Genomic DNA, 21,262 nt, shown 5'->3' on the forward strand with positions numbered 1-21,262 from the left:
ACAGCAATTTTGCCAAATTACTTGGAAGGCCAAATATTTCTACTTGTGACCCAAGTCTGAATTTGAGCTTGAGCCCATTGTGGTACAGAGCCCGTGAACTCACAGCACTGCTTGCTATTCCCTTTGCCAGCAGTCTACTCTGAACAGCTGCTGGAGCATGAAAGGCCAAAGGGAAGTGCCTCAGTTTTGCCGTAGTCCTTTCACACCACCACGTCACTGGAATATGCCCAAGTGCATGGTGAAGGCAAGCAGTCTCGCTAGTGCAGAACAGCCTGTACAGTTGACTTTAACTGAAACATGAATCACCTCAGTCCTGAATTATTTTAATCTGATCAGTCATCTCTGTTAAGGGGTGTAAAGAGACAGCAAAGCAGAGAGAATGGCTGCCAAATAGAGGATGCAGGACACAAATAAAGCTGCTAAAGTGAGATGAAATAAGAACTAATAATGATTTATTCCAAATGCCACTGGGGTTACCATGTCAATGACTTTAGTGAGAGATTTAGGTGTAATGAGTTTTGTGGGCTTTTTCACGAATGATTTTGGTAGTGTCAGTAGAAGTGAAGGGAAGGTGAAGTTGTTAGTTACATAGGGAATACACACGAGTTTTCAAGTGCTCCTAAACAAATTCTCCCTAATTAATATATGCTTTTCAAGCCTCTTGTAAGTAGACAAGCACTAACAGCTGCAGTTCTTTTTATAGACACAAACTAATCTCTAGTACATGTTAGAGCTGAAGGATAGAGAGAACAACATGCTGTGGATTCATAGGGCTTTTCTAGCCATCAATGTATTCTTTTAATACTCTCTAAAAGTAGAAGAGAATGCAGAAGAGCAGAGTATAGTCTTCAAGAATATTAATTCTGAACGAAATTGTAACAGGAGTGAAAAGGCTAGCTCTTAATGGCAAGTTGTACACAAATGCATCTTATTAGCACAAGAAAAAAGCACATGTAAGCTTTGACCTATTTTCTTAATGTGTTCAGCCTTTTGCAGTCTGTATGAAATAGGCAACCTTTGCTAGCATTTCTTCCCTACTGTCACCTGCTTTCCTGGCAAAAGATGGGGACAATTATATGCTTCATGTTTTCTTATTTTATAAGCCAAAACAGTAAGTAAGAATGTAATTGCTCAGGCTTCATGAACATCTTTGAACAGGTTTCCTGTTTGAAGATATGTTTTTGCCCTTCTTTTTCCTTATTGCTAGCATGTGTGTTGTCAGTTTAACATTGTTTTCTGCATGGAAACAATATCCAGTTGTGGTAGGTGAAGGGAGAAACTGTACTACTTTTTTTTTTTTTTCCTCTCATTTCTAATGCCTATGATTTTATTTATGCAGAAACACCCAAGACTTCCAGTGTTTTCTTTTGGTTGTTTATTACCTGTCTGAAATAGCCACTTGTTTGAGATCTGATGTTCAGCTGCCTCAAAAGTCATTATCACCTCCATTTTTAATTCAATTCAAAGTAAGTTTCAAATATTTGGTTGTAATCAATGACCCATGTCTTCTGGAACTGACTGAACTTTTTTGCCTTCAAAGGAATAAGCTGGTTATATTTGTATAATCTGATGGCTTTCTCTGATGTGACATCAGAACCAATTTACTTAGAACAAAATGGCTTGGGTGGTTTCCTCTATTCCTGCAACCAAAGGGAGAGCTATTTAGGCACCTGTTGTTAAGAACTGCTTCAATAGCTCTATTTATTCTATGCTTTTAGACTTAAAAGGGACATATCCCCACTGTGGACTGACAACACCTTATCATTCTTGCGGTGTCAACTTCTACAGATTGTAAATTAATTCTATCTACTAATTTTTTTTTTTACTCCAGAAGGAGCACCAGGGAAAAGCAAATTACTTTTTCATCCTCTAGAGTCTCAGAAATAAAAAAAAAAAATGTCTGAGACTTCAAATTAGTGCTCAAGTGCATTACCTTTCAATTGCATTGTACAAGAATATGAGGAAACTTTCTAATTACTAAGAGAAAGGAGCACTGAGTGTTTTCATTTGCTTGAGGAACTTCAATAATGAAAGCATCTCCAGAAAGCAATTTAAGCTTTTCCACAAATAGCTTTGAAGTTACTCCACAGTAATTAGACAAAGGCTGGATCTCACGCTTCCCTTTTCTCTCAAATTAATCAAAAGAGCTTGTAGGCAAGATTGTAGGCAAGATCCATATAACAGTGTAATATGCCTGAGAAGAGTAAAATCCAAGTGAGAAAAATAATTTCTTTGAGCCACAAAAAGAAGAAATAATAAATTGCAGCGTGGCTCAGATCAAAAGTGAAGCACTGGAGCCAGTTCAGAAACTGAACACTTGATTTTATTCTTGCTTGTGTTGTGTTTCTGTAGAAGTGTTTCAGAGCAAGGTAGGAAAGCCTTCTGGATTCAGCTGGTTTATGGTTCCTCCAGAGATACTGGTGAAGGTGATATTCTGGCTTGTGCCACTCAGCTGCTGGAGCTCTTGTTCTGCTTGTGGCTTTTGTTCTTTGGGTACAGGAAACCAGTGCTGTATCCAGAAGGCAGCTCTACTCCTTGTACATTGCTGCATGTTATTATAATGCTGGGTATCTGAGATGCGGATGTTCTATGGCGAGGCTCTCCTTTTCTTAGTCCAATGCCACTCAGGCTCTCACCTCTCTGAAGAATGCAAGGTTTTAAAAGAAATAGAAGACACAAACATCTACAAAGAATATCAGGCAGCACTGTCTATGAAAATGTGATGTATTTAGATCAGTGCTTTGCCAGTACCCACTACTACCTTAAAGCCAAACTCAAAAGATAGAGGATGAAGTAGATCTGAATACTTCTGGAATGCTTTATGAGTAATGTGGAGGGAGGAGGGGAAGTTTAAACAAGATAGTGTCTTTGTGTTAGTATATTAATTCAGAATTGAGTTTACTTTGAAGGATCAGGCTAATGACAGCAGATTCCTCTGTGGGAGGAAGAAAAAGTACTGAGAATGTACTCAGTGTAAGAGACAAATGATATAAAGAGTTCCTCTATTAAAAAAAAAAACCTGCATAGTTGACAAAGCAGTTGTTTTGGTTCATTAAGATGAGGTGGTGTGAAACAGATAAAAAGATTGATATTTTGAAGGGGGGACAAACTAGAGAATGGAGTCAAACAGAAAAGGATTAATTTGTGCTACAATAGCAGTGCTATCCATCCCTAGCATGGGACCACAAAAGGGAGTGTTAGGATTAGGCTAATAATAGCTTGTAAGGAACACTACTATCAATAAAAATTACATTTGTTACATTTTTATTATTACTGCAAAGATAAAACTGATTTTTTTCCACCTATCAGCTCTTTTATTTCACTAATTTAGGGCAAGTTGACTCATTTGAAGAATATGTTTAAAAAAAACAAACAACAAAGATCAGTATGCTATAGCTTTGTTAAATGGAAATAGACACTATGCCCACAAAATAATGAATAAGTGATATGACATGTTTCAGAAACTTACCTGAATTTCCTCCACGCTGCATTTTTCAGATGCTTTGCACTACCCAAAACAGAGAACAATAAATAGTCAACAGTGTCACTGCGCACAGATGAACTTGCTACAAGATTGACTGTCCCAAAAGGAATACTACTACTGAATAGCTATTTCCACTTGCTGTATACATTGATTTTTCTTATCTTTATTTGAATAGTGTTTCCACTCACCCCAAAGCAAATCATGGGCAGGCAACCTACTGAATTCAACTTCAGTTCTGTTAAGAAGCAGAGCTCAAGGAGAACCCTGTAGCATGTGTATTCTCCATTAATTACTGCACGGTTTCAGCAGTGATCTACCCTTGGAGGTCATATTTACTGTATCCTACTGGGAGTATTACATGGTTTTTTTGTTTTTTTGTTTTTTTTTTTTTTACATCTCAGCAAATAACTTAATTTGTGCTCAGGGAGTGGGATTGTCATTAGATTTTGTTGCTTCAACTAAATCCATGCCAAATATTAAAGTAGTTCTTACAGTAGAAGTAGCAGAATGCTCTGTGACATTCATTTCCACCATGGGTATTTCATCTGTGTTTACAATTGTCTGGAAAATGAACACAGGTGAAAAAGACAAATAATGTATAGGTTACCATGTCCCATGTACATGAAATACAAAGAGAGGGAAAAAGAAAGAAAGGGAACAGAGGAGGAATGCAGTAATAAACTAAATGTGACTGTACTACAGAACATAAAGTAATTTAATGGAGATAGACTAGTTTTCTATCACTTGCCATACAAGCTTATTTGATAACAAATGGTGAGACAACAGAACGATGAGTCAAGTAATTTGGGCAATATGGGGAAATAAAAATATTACAGATTATACACTTAAAAACAAACACAGGACAACACATCATGCATATGCTATGTTCAATATAACAGCCAGAAATACGACAGCTGAATGATGAATTAGAGCTGTAAATAAAAAACTGATGACCTTTTACAGCCTCAAGGACATTACTTACAGCACTAATTTACAGGTTATTCCCATCTTGTAGGCCAGATTCTTTATGATTAATTATGATAAAATGTTCATTGTTGATCTACCTGTTGCTAAAGAATTCTGTTACTACGCAATCTATTACCTTTCCAAAAATTCCAGAATTGTGGCTTTTTACTTCAGGTTTGCCTCCTAGGCCACTAGTTTGGGTGGTATCTTTGCCCATTTCATAGGAAACCTGGCTGCTAGCAGGTCTGGAGGTCATACTGGTGATATCAGTTTCTGTATCGGTACAGCCCTAAAATGAATACAGCAAAAGCAATAGCATGGTCTTAGATTTCTGACCGAGTAGTATGATACCTAAACAGAAATTTTAAGAGACAGCCACCTTGTGAAAGTTATTTCAGGAAAGTTATGCCACGTACAACTCCATACAGTGTTTTGCTTTAAAGAAGTCCAAAAAACCTTATCAAATCTCTTCAGATAACTTTGGCTTACGTCTTGTTTTCTTGTTTGTTTATTTTGGTAGGGTTTACTTCAAAATTTCTAACAAAATGATGTTCCGCTGTGTACTATGGAAACTTTTCTAATGCACCTGGCCAGTTTAGAAGCACTTATTTTCATAAAGGATTCCTGATATTATAAAGATTTATTTCAATGAATGGAAAAACAACAATAAAAACAGTGGGATTATGCATGAGTCAAGTGTTCTTTTCTGCACTACCTTTTTTTCCTCACTCTGGCCTTTTCACCGAGTTTTGGTTGGACTGAGTACTCAAAAGAACATAGAATCTGAAGAAATTGAAATGGCACTGTTATGAACAAATGTCTGAATTCAGGGTGTGACTGCATTAGATATGGTGTTTAGTCTGACTGAAAAAATAATCATTGAGAAGATCATTGCCTTTTCATATATTTGGAGATTGTATTTAAAATGATTTCAAAATTAAGTAGCTGTGTAGTAAGGGAGAGCCTGGGACACCAAATATCTGCTTATATCCAGCTGCTGTGCAATGCATTTGGCTTTACCTGGAATGGCAGCAGAATGGTGTTGAGGTCTCATGTGAGAAGGATTCGGAAATGCATTTGTTGATTTACTTAAGTCTGATGGTTAATGCTTCCAAACATACCCCACTTCACCTTAAGAAACCACGGTTTCCTTAAAATTTTGGTTTCGCTAAATAATTTTTTAGTGACTAATGGATCGGTTGTACTGACGGACTATTGGCTCAATGTTAGCCAGCAGTGTGGCCAAGAAGGCCAATGGCATCCTGGCTTGTATCAAAAATGGTGTGGTGAGCAGGACTAGAAAAGTAATCCTGCCCCTGTGGTTGGCATTGGTGAGGCATCACCTTGAGTACTATGTTCAGTTTTGGGCACCTCAGTACAGAAAGGTCACTGAGGGCAACAAAGCTCATGAAGGGCTTGGAGAATATGCCCTGTGAGGAGAGTCTGAAGGAACTGGGGCTGTTTTGAGACTTTATTGCTCTCTTCCAGTATCTGAAGGGTGCTTACCTGTGCTTACAGTGAGAACGAGGTTTGTCTCTTCTCACTTGCGACACACAGGACAAGGGGAAATGGCCTCAAGTTGTGCCAGGTAAGTTTAGGTTGGATATCGGGAAAAACTTATTTACAGAAAAGGATGTTAAGCACTGGAATAGGCTCCCCAGGGAGGTGGTTGAGTCGCCATCCCTGAATGTGTTTAAAAACTGTTTGAATGTGATGCTCAGGGACGTGGTTTAGTTGTGGGTTGTTAATAGTATGTTTATGTAGTATGATTAGGTTGCGGTTAGACTTGATGGTCTTTAAGGTCTTTTCCAACCAAGCAATTCTATAATTTTGATTCTATGATTGTTTTCTGTGTTTAGACTCAAAATCTGTGGTCAGACAAGTTCAGTCATACAAGGCTTTCTAGGATGCTCTGACTCTAAGCTTCTCTTGCCTTCTGAAATGCCTGTTGTCCAATGTCTTCATTCTTCCTTCAGTGTAAAAAATGGACAAGAATATAATATGCTACAGTTTGCTCTTACATGTTGGCCTTCTTTTGCTTTACTTCTTCCCTTTTTCTGAAGTTCTTATCATAATCAGCATAAAGTGTTTCATGTAAAGCAGTTATCACCTTGGAGGACTCTATGAAAGTCAATTACTCTGCAGGTAAAAATGTGTATGAGAAGTGTCTTTCTTACCGATTCACTGTCAGAGATGGAAGATAGTCGCCTTTTTCCTTTCTGCAGCCCACCTGAGCCAGTCTCAGAAGATTGGCTGGTTATGGTGGTTCGTCTGGAGGAGCGAGAACTGCTGAAGGATCGGGACTCTTTAGGAGAAACTCTCAGCAGGGATCCAAGGCAGGGAACATATGTTGCAATGGCTGTTCTAATGGAAAGGAGGTAGAACAAGTCAGATTTTTTTAATGTTAGCATAAAAATTCAGGCATCATACGCAGTGCATTTATTCAGAGAGATAGACTAATGCTGCATGGACTGGAAAATTACTGGTACAATAAAGGGTTTTCCAGATATCAGTGTCTTGTAAACAATTGCCCTTCAATATCACTTATTAATAGTGGTCCATAGAATTTAAATGCTTTACTTGGCAGGGGTGAGGGCATTAAAGAATAGCTCTTTGAACTGAAGGGACCTATTAAAATATTTTATCTGCTTTCAGCTTAATCAGGTCAAAAATAAAATTCTGTTCTTTCAACTGAACCTTGCAGAAGTACCACATAATAAATTGTTTTAATCTGCCCCTAAGCAGCTATTCTGGCCTCCTTTAGCACATCTGTCTGCCTGCTATCTGTAGGGTAGTACAAAGGCAGCTATATTACAGAATTCTTTTTCTCATATGCAGCATAAGGAAACTCTTTTGCACAGCTTTTCTCTCCCTCCCAGTCATCCCACTTAGAAGTCCATGCCCACACTTCTCTGTCAAATTATCTTGTAGGTCTGTGTAAAGAATGAAACAGCATATGTGTGGCTTTGCTGCCATCCATCAGATTCCATGGCCTGCATCTGAACTTGGTATGGTTATGTGTAGATGTTACAGCTCAGAAGAAATGCTATCTGAAATAAGGAAGCATGAAGAAGAGTGAGGAAGATGCACAAAATAGGGAAGGAGTAACTTGACTTACTGGATTGCATTCCTCAGTGGCCTGGTTAATTTAACAAACTGCTATTTCTAATGCTGACAGATGTCTGGATCTCTCTTGAAGACAGTTAAATTTACAATGATTTCCTCTGAGCTAGGAAGGTCTCTATCTTCTATCATGTGATCTGTAAGTACAGATCAGCATTCCATAAACATCTCTAGCTCCCATCTGCACAGTAAACTGTTCCAAGTACAAATTCTACTGACATTTTTATGGCACTGAGAAGTTTGCTTGGAGAGGAGGAGGTTGTCTTGCAAAGGTAAAATGAACAGGTGAATGAGAGTTTGGTTACTAGTCCCTTAAGTGATAAAGCTACTGCCTGATATTCTCTGCTACATTAAATTTATTTTACAAGAATGAACTTACCTATATTTAGGGTGAGTGATGGCATAAATAATGGGGTTATGGATGGCAGAAGCTTTGGCAATCACAGCTGGTATTGAATTCATGAAGGGTGTTAGAACATGAGAATACCTAGAGTAATGCAAATACGTAATCCATTTAGTGTATATACAGTGCATGTTTAGTACTGAGTTCTCAAAAGTCTCAGCATTTATAAGCTGACAACACAGTGTGTTGTTATTGCTCCACAGAATGTAACAAGGGGATGTTTTCTACTCAAACAATGAGAGAGAAAAGTTTTACATCCTTTTCCTGCAAAGATGCACACTAGCCTAATTGGGGAAACACAATTTTTGTGATGCTTCTCTTGCAGTACTGCTATGATTCAGTGATAACTCCTGTGCTATTTACCCTAGAGACAAAGTCTGCCTGCAGTAAATGAATGCGTGTTCATCAGAGTATCTGTTTCAAACTCAGCAGATGTACTTGCTAAATAACCCATCACTAAATATGTCACTAAATGAGTGTGCAGAGTGAGGCATTACAGGAAAGATATGTGATCAGTTCTGCTTTTCAAATTTTTTGCCTGATCTGAACTAAAATCGGGAGGGAATGGGTGTTATGATGACATACACTTCACTTGTGTTATTGTGGCCATGCATATATGCAGGTTTTGTGCCCTTAAGGGATACAGCAATCATGACTGATGTCTATCTGCCATGTTCCTTTCAGCCATTTAATCTGAAGATACTTTGAAGGAGCCCATAGAGTCTTGTCAGAAGAAGGTCAGGAGAGCTACTCAAACCAAAATAACACATTCTGTAGGCAGTTTCTATCAGGCAGGTTCTCCATGGGTCTGATTAGGAGCTAAGAAGAACTCGGATTGGTAGAAAGGGTTAAGTAAAATGACTCATTAGTCTAAGTTAGCATCCTTTCTTTATGACACCTCTATTTTCTGAGACAGCAGTTTAACCTCCATCTTTAACTGACCTATTTAGCATTGCGTTCCTGCTTGTACTCCTAATATACTCAAGGAATTTCTTTAAAAAAAAAAAAAAGCTGAATGAAGCTGTATTGTTTACTTGCTGTCTTTGTGAGAAAAATTTGCAAATGCTCACTTGACAGGTGCTGTACAGTTATAAAACTGTCCGTTTGTTTTGATTTTAGTCAACAGGAAACATAGGCTAGAAGTCAAGTTCAGCAGGCACTTGATCATGCTGAAGTAGATACTGAATCATACAGAACAACCTGGCAGTTCTGTGCAGCTAGAATGCTTAGCTTAAAGCATTTTCTATTGTTTTCAGTTCACTTGGAGCAAGCAGTGATGTAAGGCAGCTATGATTGATTTTTTATCTTCACACTTTTCTTCTATCTCTAGTGGTCTCATATCACCAGTGGTAAATGCCCAATACCTAAGTCCCCTGTGACAGGACATGGGACTCTGGAGTTGGACGTATTCTAAGGATTTGAGTTTCTGAGTGAGGAGACTTTGTGGAGAAAAAGTTTGCTGCTGCTTGGAATTGGCTCTGTGGGTGCCATAGGAGAACGTTCTCTTAGCAAATTTTCATCTTAAGCAAAATATTTTTAGAAGTGCAGTGTTTAGGAAGCCATGTTTGCCTCTTCCTTATGTGTGTTACAATGAGCACTCCTGCCTCCCAAAATGTGCTGCCTTCTGCTTGAGTCTTCTAGTTGAGAATTTCAGATTCTTTGCAGTTTACAAGGCTTTCCAGGGCATGGTCATATCCACTTTAGAAAGCCTTAACTGAAGCACTGGAAAATGAAGAAGCCTGTTCAGTGTCAGCCTTTAGCATAATAGACATATCTACATGTAGCCAAGACATCCAGGCTTAGAGTTTTTGACTTGTACCTAGGTTGCATCAACAGTATTCTGGTCAATATCTGACAGTCAAGCTGTATATAGATTCTATATTAATGGTATCATACTTTTGTGGAAACTACTGTATGAAACACTGATAATTAGATAAATGAAGGACATGCTGTTATGATTTATATTTACTTCTATGTCTAACACTGACAAGCTTCCCAAAGCAAGTATATACTTGTGTAATTTTGAGCTTGTTTTTTTTTTTTTTTACACATATGTAAGGAATTTCATCAGTTCGATGTAAGACAAGCAAATAAATAGACTTGCAAGTAAAAGTAGTGGAGGAAAAATCTCCCCTGGGTGATTCTTTTTGGCTCCCTTAGCATTTTGGTGCTAAATAAAATTCGGATGGATCAAATATGCTGTCACAGAGCATGCATTCAGGAATCATCAGCATTGTTTCTTATGTTGAAAGTAATAAACTTTCTACTACTGTTTTTTTTTTTTCCCCTTGAAAAGTCAAACTTAAGAAAAAAATCACAGTGTGTGCCTTATTTGTTAAATGTCACTCCAAAATAGGTTAATGTTTGGAATGCACTTCAGGCATTAGGGTTGACAAGTAGCTTTGGCTTTCATCTGTCTTTCCCAATTGCACACCCTCATTTGCTGATACATTCATAATTACCCAGCAAAAGCTACCAGAGCAACGACAGAGTATGGTGACCAGGAAATGACATAAAGCAAGATGATGATCAGTGCAATCTTAGCCAACTTCCACTCATTCTTCATCCGATGATACTGTTTCTGGAGATCTTTGTTTCCATGTTTGCATCCAAATGTCTGTATAGACCTAGGGGAAGTAAATGTGTAACAGCAAAATTGAGATAGGGAATTGCAGCGATTACTCTTATGCTAGGTTATGTGATAACTCTAAAATACTTTTAATGTGTGTCACTATGTGACCAGTCCCTTGCAATTTGGTGTACTTCAGCTGCACTAATCAAGGACAAAATGTAGGGGGGGAAAAAATAGTCCCACGCTAGAAGAGTTTCCACATAAATCAGGTATTCCATTTAATTGGAAAATACATAATATAACTAGAGAAGTCTTTGTTTCCCTATATCTGATTGTTGTACTTTACTGTCGGTCTGCATTTTCTACTGTGCTGATAGTTACAAGACAGATATCTAAGAATAGTGGCAAACACTGGCCTGTATGATAGTTTTTGTTTAGAGACGTGTGATTATTTTTATTTTCTCTTTACTCATTGTGAAACATGGTGTTTGCAGTTGATTTCATTTTTTTTCCATGGAATAGCTTTTATGTACTGTTATTGGACATACTAAATGGACAAATGATATCCATTTAGTATTGCTTTTCACAATTGGTTAATTTCTATAGTCCTTTCACATCCTTCAGATTTCTCAGGTTGCTACTTGTACCATTTTCTGTATCATTAGCAAGTATACTGAACAGCTCTGGCATAAATTCAGAGCCCGGAATGGCTCTTCTAAGGATCATAATTCTTACATGTTGACAGAATTCTTACTTGGTTTCTTGTCACAGTTATATACTTGAACTGAAAAACTTTCCAATTTTCTTTTGTTAGTCTGTTTTAAGAAAAGAAAAAAGTCATTTAGACAAAGAAATAAAAACTTGAGACTTTTAATTACTTACTTGTTGGCCTTCTTGATAGCCTCAAATATAAAGAAATAGCTGTATATGATAGCAATCAAAGGAATGAAGAAGACAAAGCAGAAAAGCAGCATTGTGTAGGCACGGACTGACGGTGTGAAAGTCATGTAATCCCAGGAACAGGAAGTCAGCAGGCCTTCAGGAACATAGGCACCTAGAAACAGAAGAAGATATCAACCACAATGTGATTCTTACCAGTATCCTGAATGCAGGAGTTAGGGAAAGATACTCAGAGTAACATGAGATGAGATCTGAAAACTGAATCATTTTGTTCCAATCCTTGAATATAACTTTAAGCTCAACATAGTCAAAGTGCATCTCTCCAAATACTTCAGTGGGTCTTTCATCAGACCCACACTGTTTTCATTTAAGTCCAGATTCGCTCAAATTGCTTCTTCCCATGCAGTGAAATGAAACTGATTGCTTTAACTGCCTCTTTTTAGAACTTCTGCATATTAATCTATTCTGCAAAGGGGAGAGCTATGTTGTGTAGGTCAAATTAATTTTGTCACGAAAGAAAGTTGAGTACATGTAGAAATAAAATATAATTTCCTTAGAGAAACTGTGTCAAACAACTAAAGACATTCTTAATGGCAACGTATTTCTCCTTTTATTTCAATTTTCACTGTTCACAGTGATATTTTCTGCTGAACTTTTAAAAATAGCTTACCAGATGTTCTCAGATGCATCCAATTTTTATATGAAGATTAGTAGTGTGGATACTATTGGAATCTAATTATAAGATAATGACTTAACACATTTCAAGTTAGTATTCTGCCTTCTCCCATTAAAATTCCAGAATCTAAGACTGTATTGTCATTTTGTTCTTCTAACCCTGCCTCATTCAACTTAAGGCTGCTTTCCCAAGCACTGAGGATTGGCTAGTTAAACATGCCTCATATTGAAGGCAGACACAACAGGCAGTGGCAAGTCAAAACCAAACATCTTCTAAAATTCAACTTTGTAATCTTTTTTTTTTTTTTTCCAGCATTCTTTGGGGAAAACAAAACATTGCTAAATTCTCTCCTCAGCTGAGCTGACACATTCTGTTCTGGAATTAGGGAACAAAATAATGGGCTGGAGTTTTGAATGATGAGCTCATTCTAACTTACTGACTGAAACTTGGTGACTCATAGGAAACAAATTAATGTTACTGAGTTGGATGCAAATGAGGAATAATAACAGGAGCTCTCTTTGCTACAAGTGGCAATGATCAAATGTGTGTTCCAATTTGCAGACAAAAAATTTACAAAAGCAAATTGTATTGTTGTTATTAACTGCCACTCCTAGCAGAATCCCCAGTGAAGATACTAAGGTCTGAATGGACAATGCAGCTGATATCCAGTGCCATTTGCACATCTAGAATACAATCAAGACCTACTGAAGATGTACTTCAACAAAATATTCACTGAATATTCTAAGGAATAGACTGTACTCCTCTATTACATGAACGAAGACATTTAAATTGCCACCACTCATACACAGCACCTTTGGGGAAGAAAAAAATATCATGAGAAAAAATAAAAACTTATTTCACTTTTATATTGTTCACTTTGGCTCAACAGAAGTAGATATGGGAAAATAGGCACGTTCATCATTTCATAAATTTTGGCTATTTTGGCTAAATTTTATCTACTATTCTTTGTACAATAAGTACTAAGTTCAAGGAAAAATGCCAGTGTGATGCAAGTTGCTCTTATTCAAATTGTACTTTTTCTTCAGATTGAGGCCTTCAGTTTCAGTATGTATCTTATCAATTTTCCTAAGACAGGTTTTTGAGGCTTAATATGCAAGCCATTCATTTACCCATCTCTTATAAATGTAACAGTCCAGTTTTTAGTCCAATGTTATAAGGGAAAAAAACTTGTATTCCATTTCACTTACTCCATCCGAAGAAGGGTGGGAGGCTCCAAGCCAAAGAGTACAGCCAGACGCCTACCAGGATTATAAGGGCCTTCTTCTTAGACATCACTCGAACAGAAGCCAGAGGTTTTGTGATGACAAAGTATCTGTCCAAGGCAATCACCATCAAAGTGATCATAGATGTAATGCCAAAAAGAGCTCCGCAGAAGGCATACAGCTCACAGCCTTTCAATGAAGATGACAGAAGTAGCAGTGAAATTAATCTACTCGTGCTAATTAATTTATAGGAGACTCAACTCTGTGTTTCCTGTAAGCTAATGTCTTCTGGGATTCATAAACCGATGGAATTTCAGTTTTCCAGTATTGTAATGTAATACTATTTCAAAGCTACTGTTTATCTTGGTAATTATATTTTCACTCACTGATTTATGATGTTCCTAGTAGAAATTTTTCAACAGTCCCATGATATCTTGCTTAACTCCAGTTTTACTGAAGTTCCCTTAAAAACATCTATTTTGTTCAACGATGCCTTCTAGCTACTTTGATGTCATGGTATCATTTGTATCTCAAGGTCAGCATAATTGTAGTAGCTATTCAGACTATGAATATATTCATAAGTAATTTTAACAAGTCAAGCATCATCATGATTAAAAGCTGAGGGTTGTGTTTTTTATTTCTTAACGTGTGCAACTGAGCACTTTATTGAAGTAGGAAAAACAGCCATTCTTTTGGTCATCAGGGATCAAAACAGCCATGTTATTTCTCTGATATCCCTCTCTGTCCATATCTATTCAAGAAGCAAAGACTAGTCATCTTCTTACTATAGTTATAAAAGAATGAAAGAAATTCCCTTCTACAGGATTTTTTTATACATTATTGATTGTGGACTCCTTAGGAATGAGTTTTCTCCTTAGATTTGCACACACCTCTTAGGCCAAAGGTGAAAATCCCGCTGTTGAAGCCTGCAGCAGATGTGCTGTTGGCTTCACTCACATGTTTCACCTGCAGTTTGAGAATCTTTTGAAGAAATACTGCCTTCTACCTGCTAGAACAGAGGTTTTGTTTTAGGTTCCTTCCTTGGATATTGACTATTTAGATTGTAAAATGTTTGGACAGAAATTGGGGTTCATTTTTTCCTAAGTATTTCTGCAATTTTATAGCACATTGAAGTTAATTACTCTTGTAGTTGCAATGACCAGATGTCTTCTGCAAATCATGTTAACACGAACTCCCACAAGAACATTTGCTTACTGTGCAGGCATGTTCGGTTAATATTTCTGTTGAGAAAACTCACTGTTGCCAAGCTTTCTGGTTGCTAGTCTCTGAGCAGATTATCTAGAGCTGCTATTAAGTTGGTGATTTGCTAGTTGGTGGTTCCTTGTCACGGGGCTCTACCAGTAGTTACCTTACAAGATGATTGGGAAATAACACTGGCAAGGAGACTGGTCCTCTGTATTAGATTGCCGGAGTCTCCTTTGTATCTTGTGTGTGTAATTTTCTTCTTTGTGTTGGGAATGTAATTGTTGCACAGGGACAACAATGTTCAGGGAAACTTTGGTTTTAATACTGAAGCAATGTTGAAAATTGCAAGTGTATCTGAAGATTAGGAAATGGGTAGTTAACTGCCACTACAGTAGGACAATACTTAGTGATTTATTGGAAAGTAGATATACAAACCTTTCTCACCAAAAATCCAACGTTTATGGAGACTGTTGGTGAAAAATACTGGAGACTGTGTGATGGACATAAGGAAGTCACTAACAGCTAGATTGATGATGAATATGTTGGCTGGTTTCTGAAGGGTCCTACTCCTACAAAGAAAAGATAGAAGGAATGTTTCTTAGACAATGTGGTGCTCTTAATTATGTCATTACTCTTTTCTGTGAGCTTTGGCAACTTCACAAACACCATGGCACTCTACAGAACAAGTTAGGACAGTATGCTTCTCATTTCTCTCCCAAGAGAACATAAGGTTGTTTTACATCCTTATCCTGCTGTGCATTTTAGAGGACTGTTTTGATAACCAGCTCAGTGGTGGGGATAAATCACATTGTTCCTTAAGTACTCTGACCCAGTGCACTGCATGTCCGTGATTAACAGGAAATTAAAGCTGATGTGTTCCATGGATTTGCTGGATCTGGGTCGTGTTAAGCTGGAGGAGGGATAGTGCATATCTCCATGCTGGTGATCTTATCAGCAATGACTTACAAATACAGGGATTAAGCAAACTTGCTGTGTACCGCATCAAGCATTTTGTTTCACATCAGTTCTTCCCTGTGACATTCATTTCATTTGTACATACACTGACTTTGAAGAGAATGGTAGCCAGCCTTCAATGTATTCTGCCTACATATGTTATTCATAACATCATAGTACAATACTTTAAAGGTACACAGAGAAGCTGAATTGAGAGCTCCTTTGTTCGTGGCTTAGTGTAAGTTTTTAGCTCCTTTCTCAAAACTTTGGTCTTAGGCAAAAATATAAAGTATCTGAATAAATGATCAGTCCTTTGTACTGATCCAGAATCAGTGAGTAAATATACTGTCCCCTGAATGTCAATTTGGGGGCAACAAGATATTTTTAGTAGATACTTAGGGGTGCTTGTTTTTGTCCAGTAATCTGCTAAGTTGCTGAACAAATCTCTATTTCAGATACCTGGCTGTCTTAGACTTTTGTGACTTTTTGAGACTGTTTTGTAGGCATCTGACGTGTAGTCTGAACTTCTGATGCACTTATTATTTTTCTTTCAATGCCCCTTTTTATCTTCATAACATCTTCAATAAAGACAGGCTGTCTCTCTCACTAGAAATGCAACTGGCTGGATTTGCTGTATGGCTGGATTTGCTGTATGGGACCAGCCAAAGTGCTAAGCTAGGTCACTTACTTCACTCTTGTCTCATGTATCTGGTCTGCACGCCAACACCTGATCTGCTCTTAAGGCCGTGTCATTCACACTGAAATGTTGGTATCTGCTCTGAACGCACACGCTGTATGTAGCAGAAAATGTGAGATCACCTTTTTAACCTTCTAGATAAATGCACTAGATTAATACAAGCTCAAGAGCCTCATTAGTTAGGTTCTCACTCCTGTGATTCAAGTTAACCCAGTCAAATTGTCATGTAGTTTTTATTTTTTATGTTTATTACAGTAATGCATAATGATCAATCATGAAGGAGAGGCTCACTGGTCTAGACATCATGGCAATGCTCTGTCAGTGTTTATTGAACAGAAAGAAACAGTGTGAATAAAAAAAAAAAGGTGAAAAAATCACATTGTTATCATTGATCAGATTACTTTCAGATATAAAAGTTGGGATGTGGTTTTAGTTAGGAAATAAGCCAAGTATTAGAAAATGTGAAAATGAAAGTCAGTTCCAGTAGGGAACAGGGGGGCAGAGCAACTACAAAGTAGATAGCAGGAGGAAAGAAGCACCTAAAATACAGATGATAAATGAGAGAGAAGCAAAACATCACATCAGCCCAGTGCAGAAGCTCAACCAATAACAAAAATATTTCTGTAACTTTTCTGCTATGGTGTGTTTCCATTGCTTGGCATATCTGGGTGAGTCTTTGCAATGTTGCTAATGGACCACAGTTAATGAGAAGTCAGAAAAGTCAGGTTGCCACTTTGTGTCATAAAGCAATGTTTCTTCATGCATTTAGAGTGATAGCATGTCTGCACTGCATACAGAGTGCAGTCATGTTGATGTTAAAGTTCATCTCAGTATTTAGAAAAATATGCAAAACAAGATACCTGCAGAAAGCATAGATGACCAGGAAATTACCCAGAGTTCCTGTGATCCCCACGATAAGAATGACTGTTCCAATTGTATAGTGGGCATGGTCTGGGACATCTACTGTAGGAAAAGCACTACGAACATCTTTCACTGTCATCTTCTACAAAGCAAACAAAAGTCATAGGTAGATTGTCAGACTTTGGTGAGTAAGTTGGCATGTGCTACCCTAGTAGAAGAGTTGATCAAGAGTGTGAAATGCCAGCAAGCAAAAGGAATCAGAATAAGCTAATTACTTTCAAATTACATTTACAGTTGATCATCTTCGGGAGCCACATATACACCATCAGAAGCACACAGGTCAAACAGTACTCTATGCTTTTCCTGTGGATTGAGAATTTTAATGAAGAAAAGCAGTTTATTCCCTCCCAAAAGAAAATGAAAGATACAGAAGAGAACTAGAGATATGAAGGGACCTTTTTTATTTCATCTGACATCAATAATGCAGTACCTAACAAGAATATTTTCTGCGGTTTTCGTGTCATTAAAGTTTCTGTACCCATGAAGTGTGATCTCTGTTCTGACAACAGTATCTTCTCTAAATAGAATTGATGGATAACTGTCTATTGATAAACGTGCATTTAATCCTTTATGGGATTAAAGGTATATGGGTAAAATGTTGATTATTCAGTGAGAGAAATGAAATAACCACATTGCTTGCTGCCCTCAAGGCTTAGTTACTAAAAGCCTGTCAGTTGGTAAAAGACTGAGCAGCTGTCTGGTGGAAACTACATTAATGATTGGAAAACTTTAAACAGGAAAATTTTCTAGTTTGCACCTTTTTTACATATCAGTTTTATTTTCACTCTGGACTGAGTGAAGGTATTTTGCTTTTTGTGATAATTGTGGTTTAAGCACTTGAAAGCGTGTGGATCTTATCTACTAATAACTTGTGGCAAAATTCACTAGGTAAGTCTGGAGAATTCAGCACTTCAAATAATAGTTTAGAATGTTTTCTTAGTAAGTTTCAGGAGCTACAAACACTTTTTAGACCAAATGAGCCCATCTTAGTAATGAGGCGAACAAGAAGTCTGCAGCCAGGAAGCAGGACAACCTAACAAAAATGGTAAAGGACGTGCAAACTGTCACTGTTCTGCTGCCTTTTCTTGTGAAGTCAGGCAAGGAGATTTAAACACACACCTCTGTGTGTGCTGCCCTTGTCCTAAACATGCTTTGGCACCAGCTCCAATCAGTGAATGTAGCTGTGACAAACACAAAGCCCCATCCTCATTCTTCTGCACAGATAGATCCTGCCTCTTCTTCATTGCTGGGTTTTTCTCATCATAGGTGGCACTCACTCTGGAATGGCATGCCATGGCCACCACACCTAATTCAAATCTGTCAGCTGCAGCCATGGCATTCCTCAGCTACTGAGCTACAGGAATCATGCCATGTCAATAAAGCCCAGCAGATATCTTGAATGGCTTATATTTTTCCTACTGTGAGTATCATCAGTCTGATTGTGGCTGAGGATCCAGGGAAAGGCACCAAAGTCTGTGTCTGTACTGAGCGTAAGTAATGCTATGAGGCTGGATGTGCTGTTTCCCAGAACAAGTACTGGAAGGTGGTGTTACAGCTAACACATTCAGTTATTCCTTCCCAGGAAGAGGAAGGTTGCTGGTAGGAAAGTGGAAAGCAGTGGATATATGTATGAAATTCTTACTTTATGCTCCCATTGTGTCAACTGCTGGCATTCACTGCTAGAATGAACTCAGGAATGCCTTCAACAACACTCCTGTTATTAAAGGACCCTGGTGTTTCCAGACAATAAAGGCAGACATTACTTATAAATAGATCTCTGAGATTGGATTGAAATTATAAGAGACAGTTTGCATTTAAAACCAATGTGCTGGTAGCAAAAGCTAAACCCCAGGAGAGTCTGAAATTGTACAAAAGATTGTCTTTGACTGTGAGCTGGAGATCTGCCCGTGGCAATCCTCAACAAGAGGAATGCACTCCCTGAGTTTCTTTATTAGCAGGGACGAAATGCTGGACAAATAGTAGAGACTGAAAATGTAGCTCTGGCTGTTACTGTAATTGGAGCAAAATGTTATGATTGTATTAAAGCTGATATAATAACTGAGAGACAGAATCATGATGTTTTTTTGTTCAGGTTCCTTCAGCAAGTTGGCCTCACATAAAAATCAGTGGGCATCTTGCCCGTGTAGATAGATATTGGTTTATTTAACATACTGTCAGTAAGGTAACACAAAATCCCACACTAATAGCAAGTGGAGTGGGATAGTCTGAGATAAAACTCTTTTAATTAAATTAGACCAGGTGTTCTTTGGTTTAGGTTTATTTATTTTTTATTTCTGTAGCTTTATGGATGCTGCTCCGCAGAGAGTGGATCATGATCACTAATGTAATGGAGATTTCTGATATTTTCCTCTATAGCTATCCATTTAATCAAGGTAACAGAAATGAAGCAACTAAAGGAGCTTGTTTTGGCTACAAAAAGCAGATTTGAAATGGCTGTAATTTAAATTAAATTTGTGGGAGACAAAGGACAAGAAACAATTTGAAGGATAGATTTGGATGTAGAAAAAAAAATAGTGGAAAAGGTTGTTTATGGGACAGTAGAAGACATCAAAACTACTTACTGGGGAATTAAACAGGTGTAGAGACAATAAAAATGTCAAATGTGAAAAAAATAAATGTGTAATATTTGTAATTGAGCATTGGTAGGACATAATACCAAGTAGACAGAGAAAGAAAGGGATTGGCAAAGAGGAGTAAATTCACATTCTAGTGTGGACTTCCTGGAGATGGCTTATTTTCACCACAGAGTCCAGTTCTTGCTGTTTGCTAAGAAAAAACTCCATTATTTAAAGGAAAAAAAAAAAAAAAAAAAAAAAAAAAAAAAGTAATTTAACTCTTTATTAGAAAGACAGGTCTGATTCAAAGCTTCTTGAAGACGAAGAAAGGTGCTAGCTGACCCTAAGGCATTAGATCAGACCTAAGCACTTCAAATTCATCACTGAGTTGCACACGTTACCTTCCTTACTAGAAGATGAAAACACTTGCCTGTCTCAATCACCTCTAGGTGTTATAAGGGGAAAAAGGTAATGCTTGAGGAAATCAGGACAGCAGCCTAATCAAGAAATCAGACAATTCTCAAAGCTTTTCTCTGTTTAGCCTTGTTTAGTCTGTCTTCTGTTGTCACCCTATGGTATTAGTACTTGGGTGACATAAGAGAACTAAAATCACACCTTTGCAATCCCTGCCATAGCAATTGTCCTTTGAGAATGCTCCATCTGAACAACTATTTCAATTGCATTGATATCCCAGAACATGATTATCTTGCCTGTTCTTCTGTTCAGCCTGCTTTCTGTATGCACTTACGTAGTGAAAATGCTAAGTCACAGCTTGAAACAGTGATTGAGCACCTGGTGAGAAGACAGGGCCAACCCAGGGGAGCTCAGCTGCATCCAATACACCTGAGTGACCAGAAGGGATAAAGCCAGGATCCACTCCTTCCCAGACCTCATTTAAGTGTTGGCAGTGGAGGTGAGGGTGTCGCTATAGAGATTCCTGTCCACCTGTGGCCTTCTGAAGGTAAGCAGCTTTTCTTCCTTTATTTCTGTATCTATGGCTGCTGCATTTGCATTTGTTCTTATTTGCTGTAGCCTAGGATTGTGCTGCTCTGCTATTATTGATGAACTTTCCATTGCGTTTTAGCATTTCAGCATTACAACACTGTAATGAAGATTAAAAGAAATGAACAGGCAGAACCAGTACTACATTATTTCTCTTCTAAGTGATACGAAAACACAGCTTGTTTTGTGTAACATGGTTCAAAACAGCACCAGATGAATGAAGAAGTAGAACTGGGAAGAAGTTGGATGTTTTACTGTAGTCAGTTAATACACTACATCTTTCTTGAGTCAACTAATAGAGATACTTGTATCTGAGGCTCTGGACCACTGGGTGCCAGTATACCCACAGGCATACTGCGTTGTGGGTGGCTTAAATTGGTATTAATTCTGTAGAAAACAATTTACTGAAAAGCACCAGTTTCCTGGCAGTCCGCTTAAATATTGCACACTTCTTAAGTGAGCAGAAAAAATGGTAGCTTGAGAAACTGTGGAAGATGTTAGAGGAGTAACTGAAATGTTACACAATATCTTCATAGTAAGTAGGGTCAGTTTGAGAACA

At 37.8% G+C, this 21,262-nt stretch overlaps 1 protein-coding gene across 10 annotated transcripts in view; it reads right to left on the reverse strand.

Moving 5' to 3' along the window:
• Positions 1-1,288: 1,288 nt before the first annotated feature.
• OPN4 (opsin 4) overlaps positions 1,289-21,262 on the reverse strand; it is a 29,128-nt gene continuing 9,154 nt past the window's right edge. For 9 of the 10 annotated variants that reach the window (XM_048944258.1, XM_048944257.1, XM_048944253.1 and 6 more), the window contains 11 exons: positions 17,065-17,207; positions 14,989-15,122; positions 13,333-13,536; positions 11,431-11,602; positions 10,439-10,603; positions 7,953-8,060; positions 6,628-6,814; positions 4,587-4,739; positions 3,977-4,045; positions 3,470-3,508; positions 1,289-2,640 (listed from right to left, as the gene is read on the reverse strand). In XM_048944258.1, the coding sequence (XP_048800215.1) occupies positions 2,449-2,640; positions 3,470-3,508; positions 3,977-4,045; positions 4,587-4,739; positions 6,628-6,814; positions 7,953-8,060; positions 10,439-10,603; positions 11,431-11,602; positions 13,333-13,536; positions 14,989-15,122; positions 17,065-17,207 (1,566 nt within the window). In that variant the 3' untranslated portion in view covers positions 1,289-2,448. The remainder of the gene's footprint in view (positions 2,641-3,469; positions 3,509-3,976; positions 4,046-4,586; positions 4,740-6,627; positions 6,815-7,952; positions 8,061-10,438; positions 10,604-11,430; positions 11,603-13,332; positions 13,537-14,988; positions 15,123-17,064; positions 17,208-21,262) is intronic. The other variant, XM_048944260.1, reaches the window with a different exon arrangement.

Source organism: Lagopus muta, chromosome 5 (assembly GCF_023343835.1).
Source record: "Lagopus muta isolate bLagMut1 chromosome 5, bLagMut1 primary, whole genome shotgun sequence".
In the NCBI taxonomy this organism is placed as follows: domain Eukaryota; kingdom Metazoa; phylum Chordata; class Aves; order Galliformes; family Phasianidae; genus Lagopus; species Lagopus muta.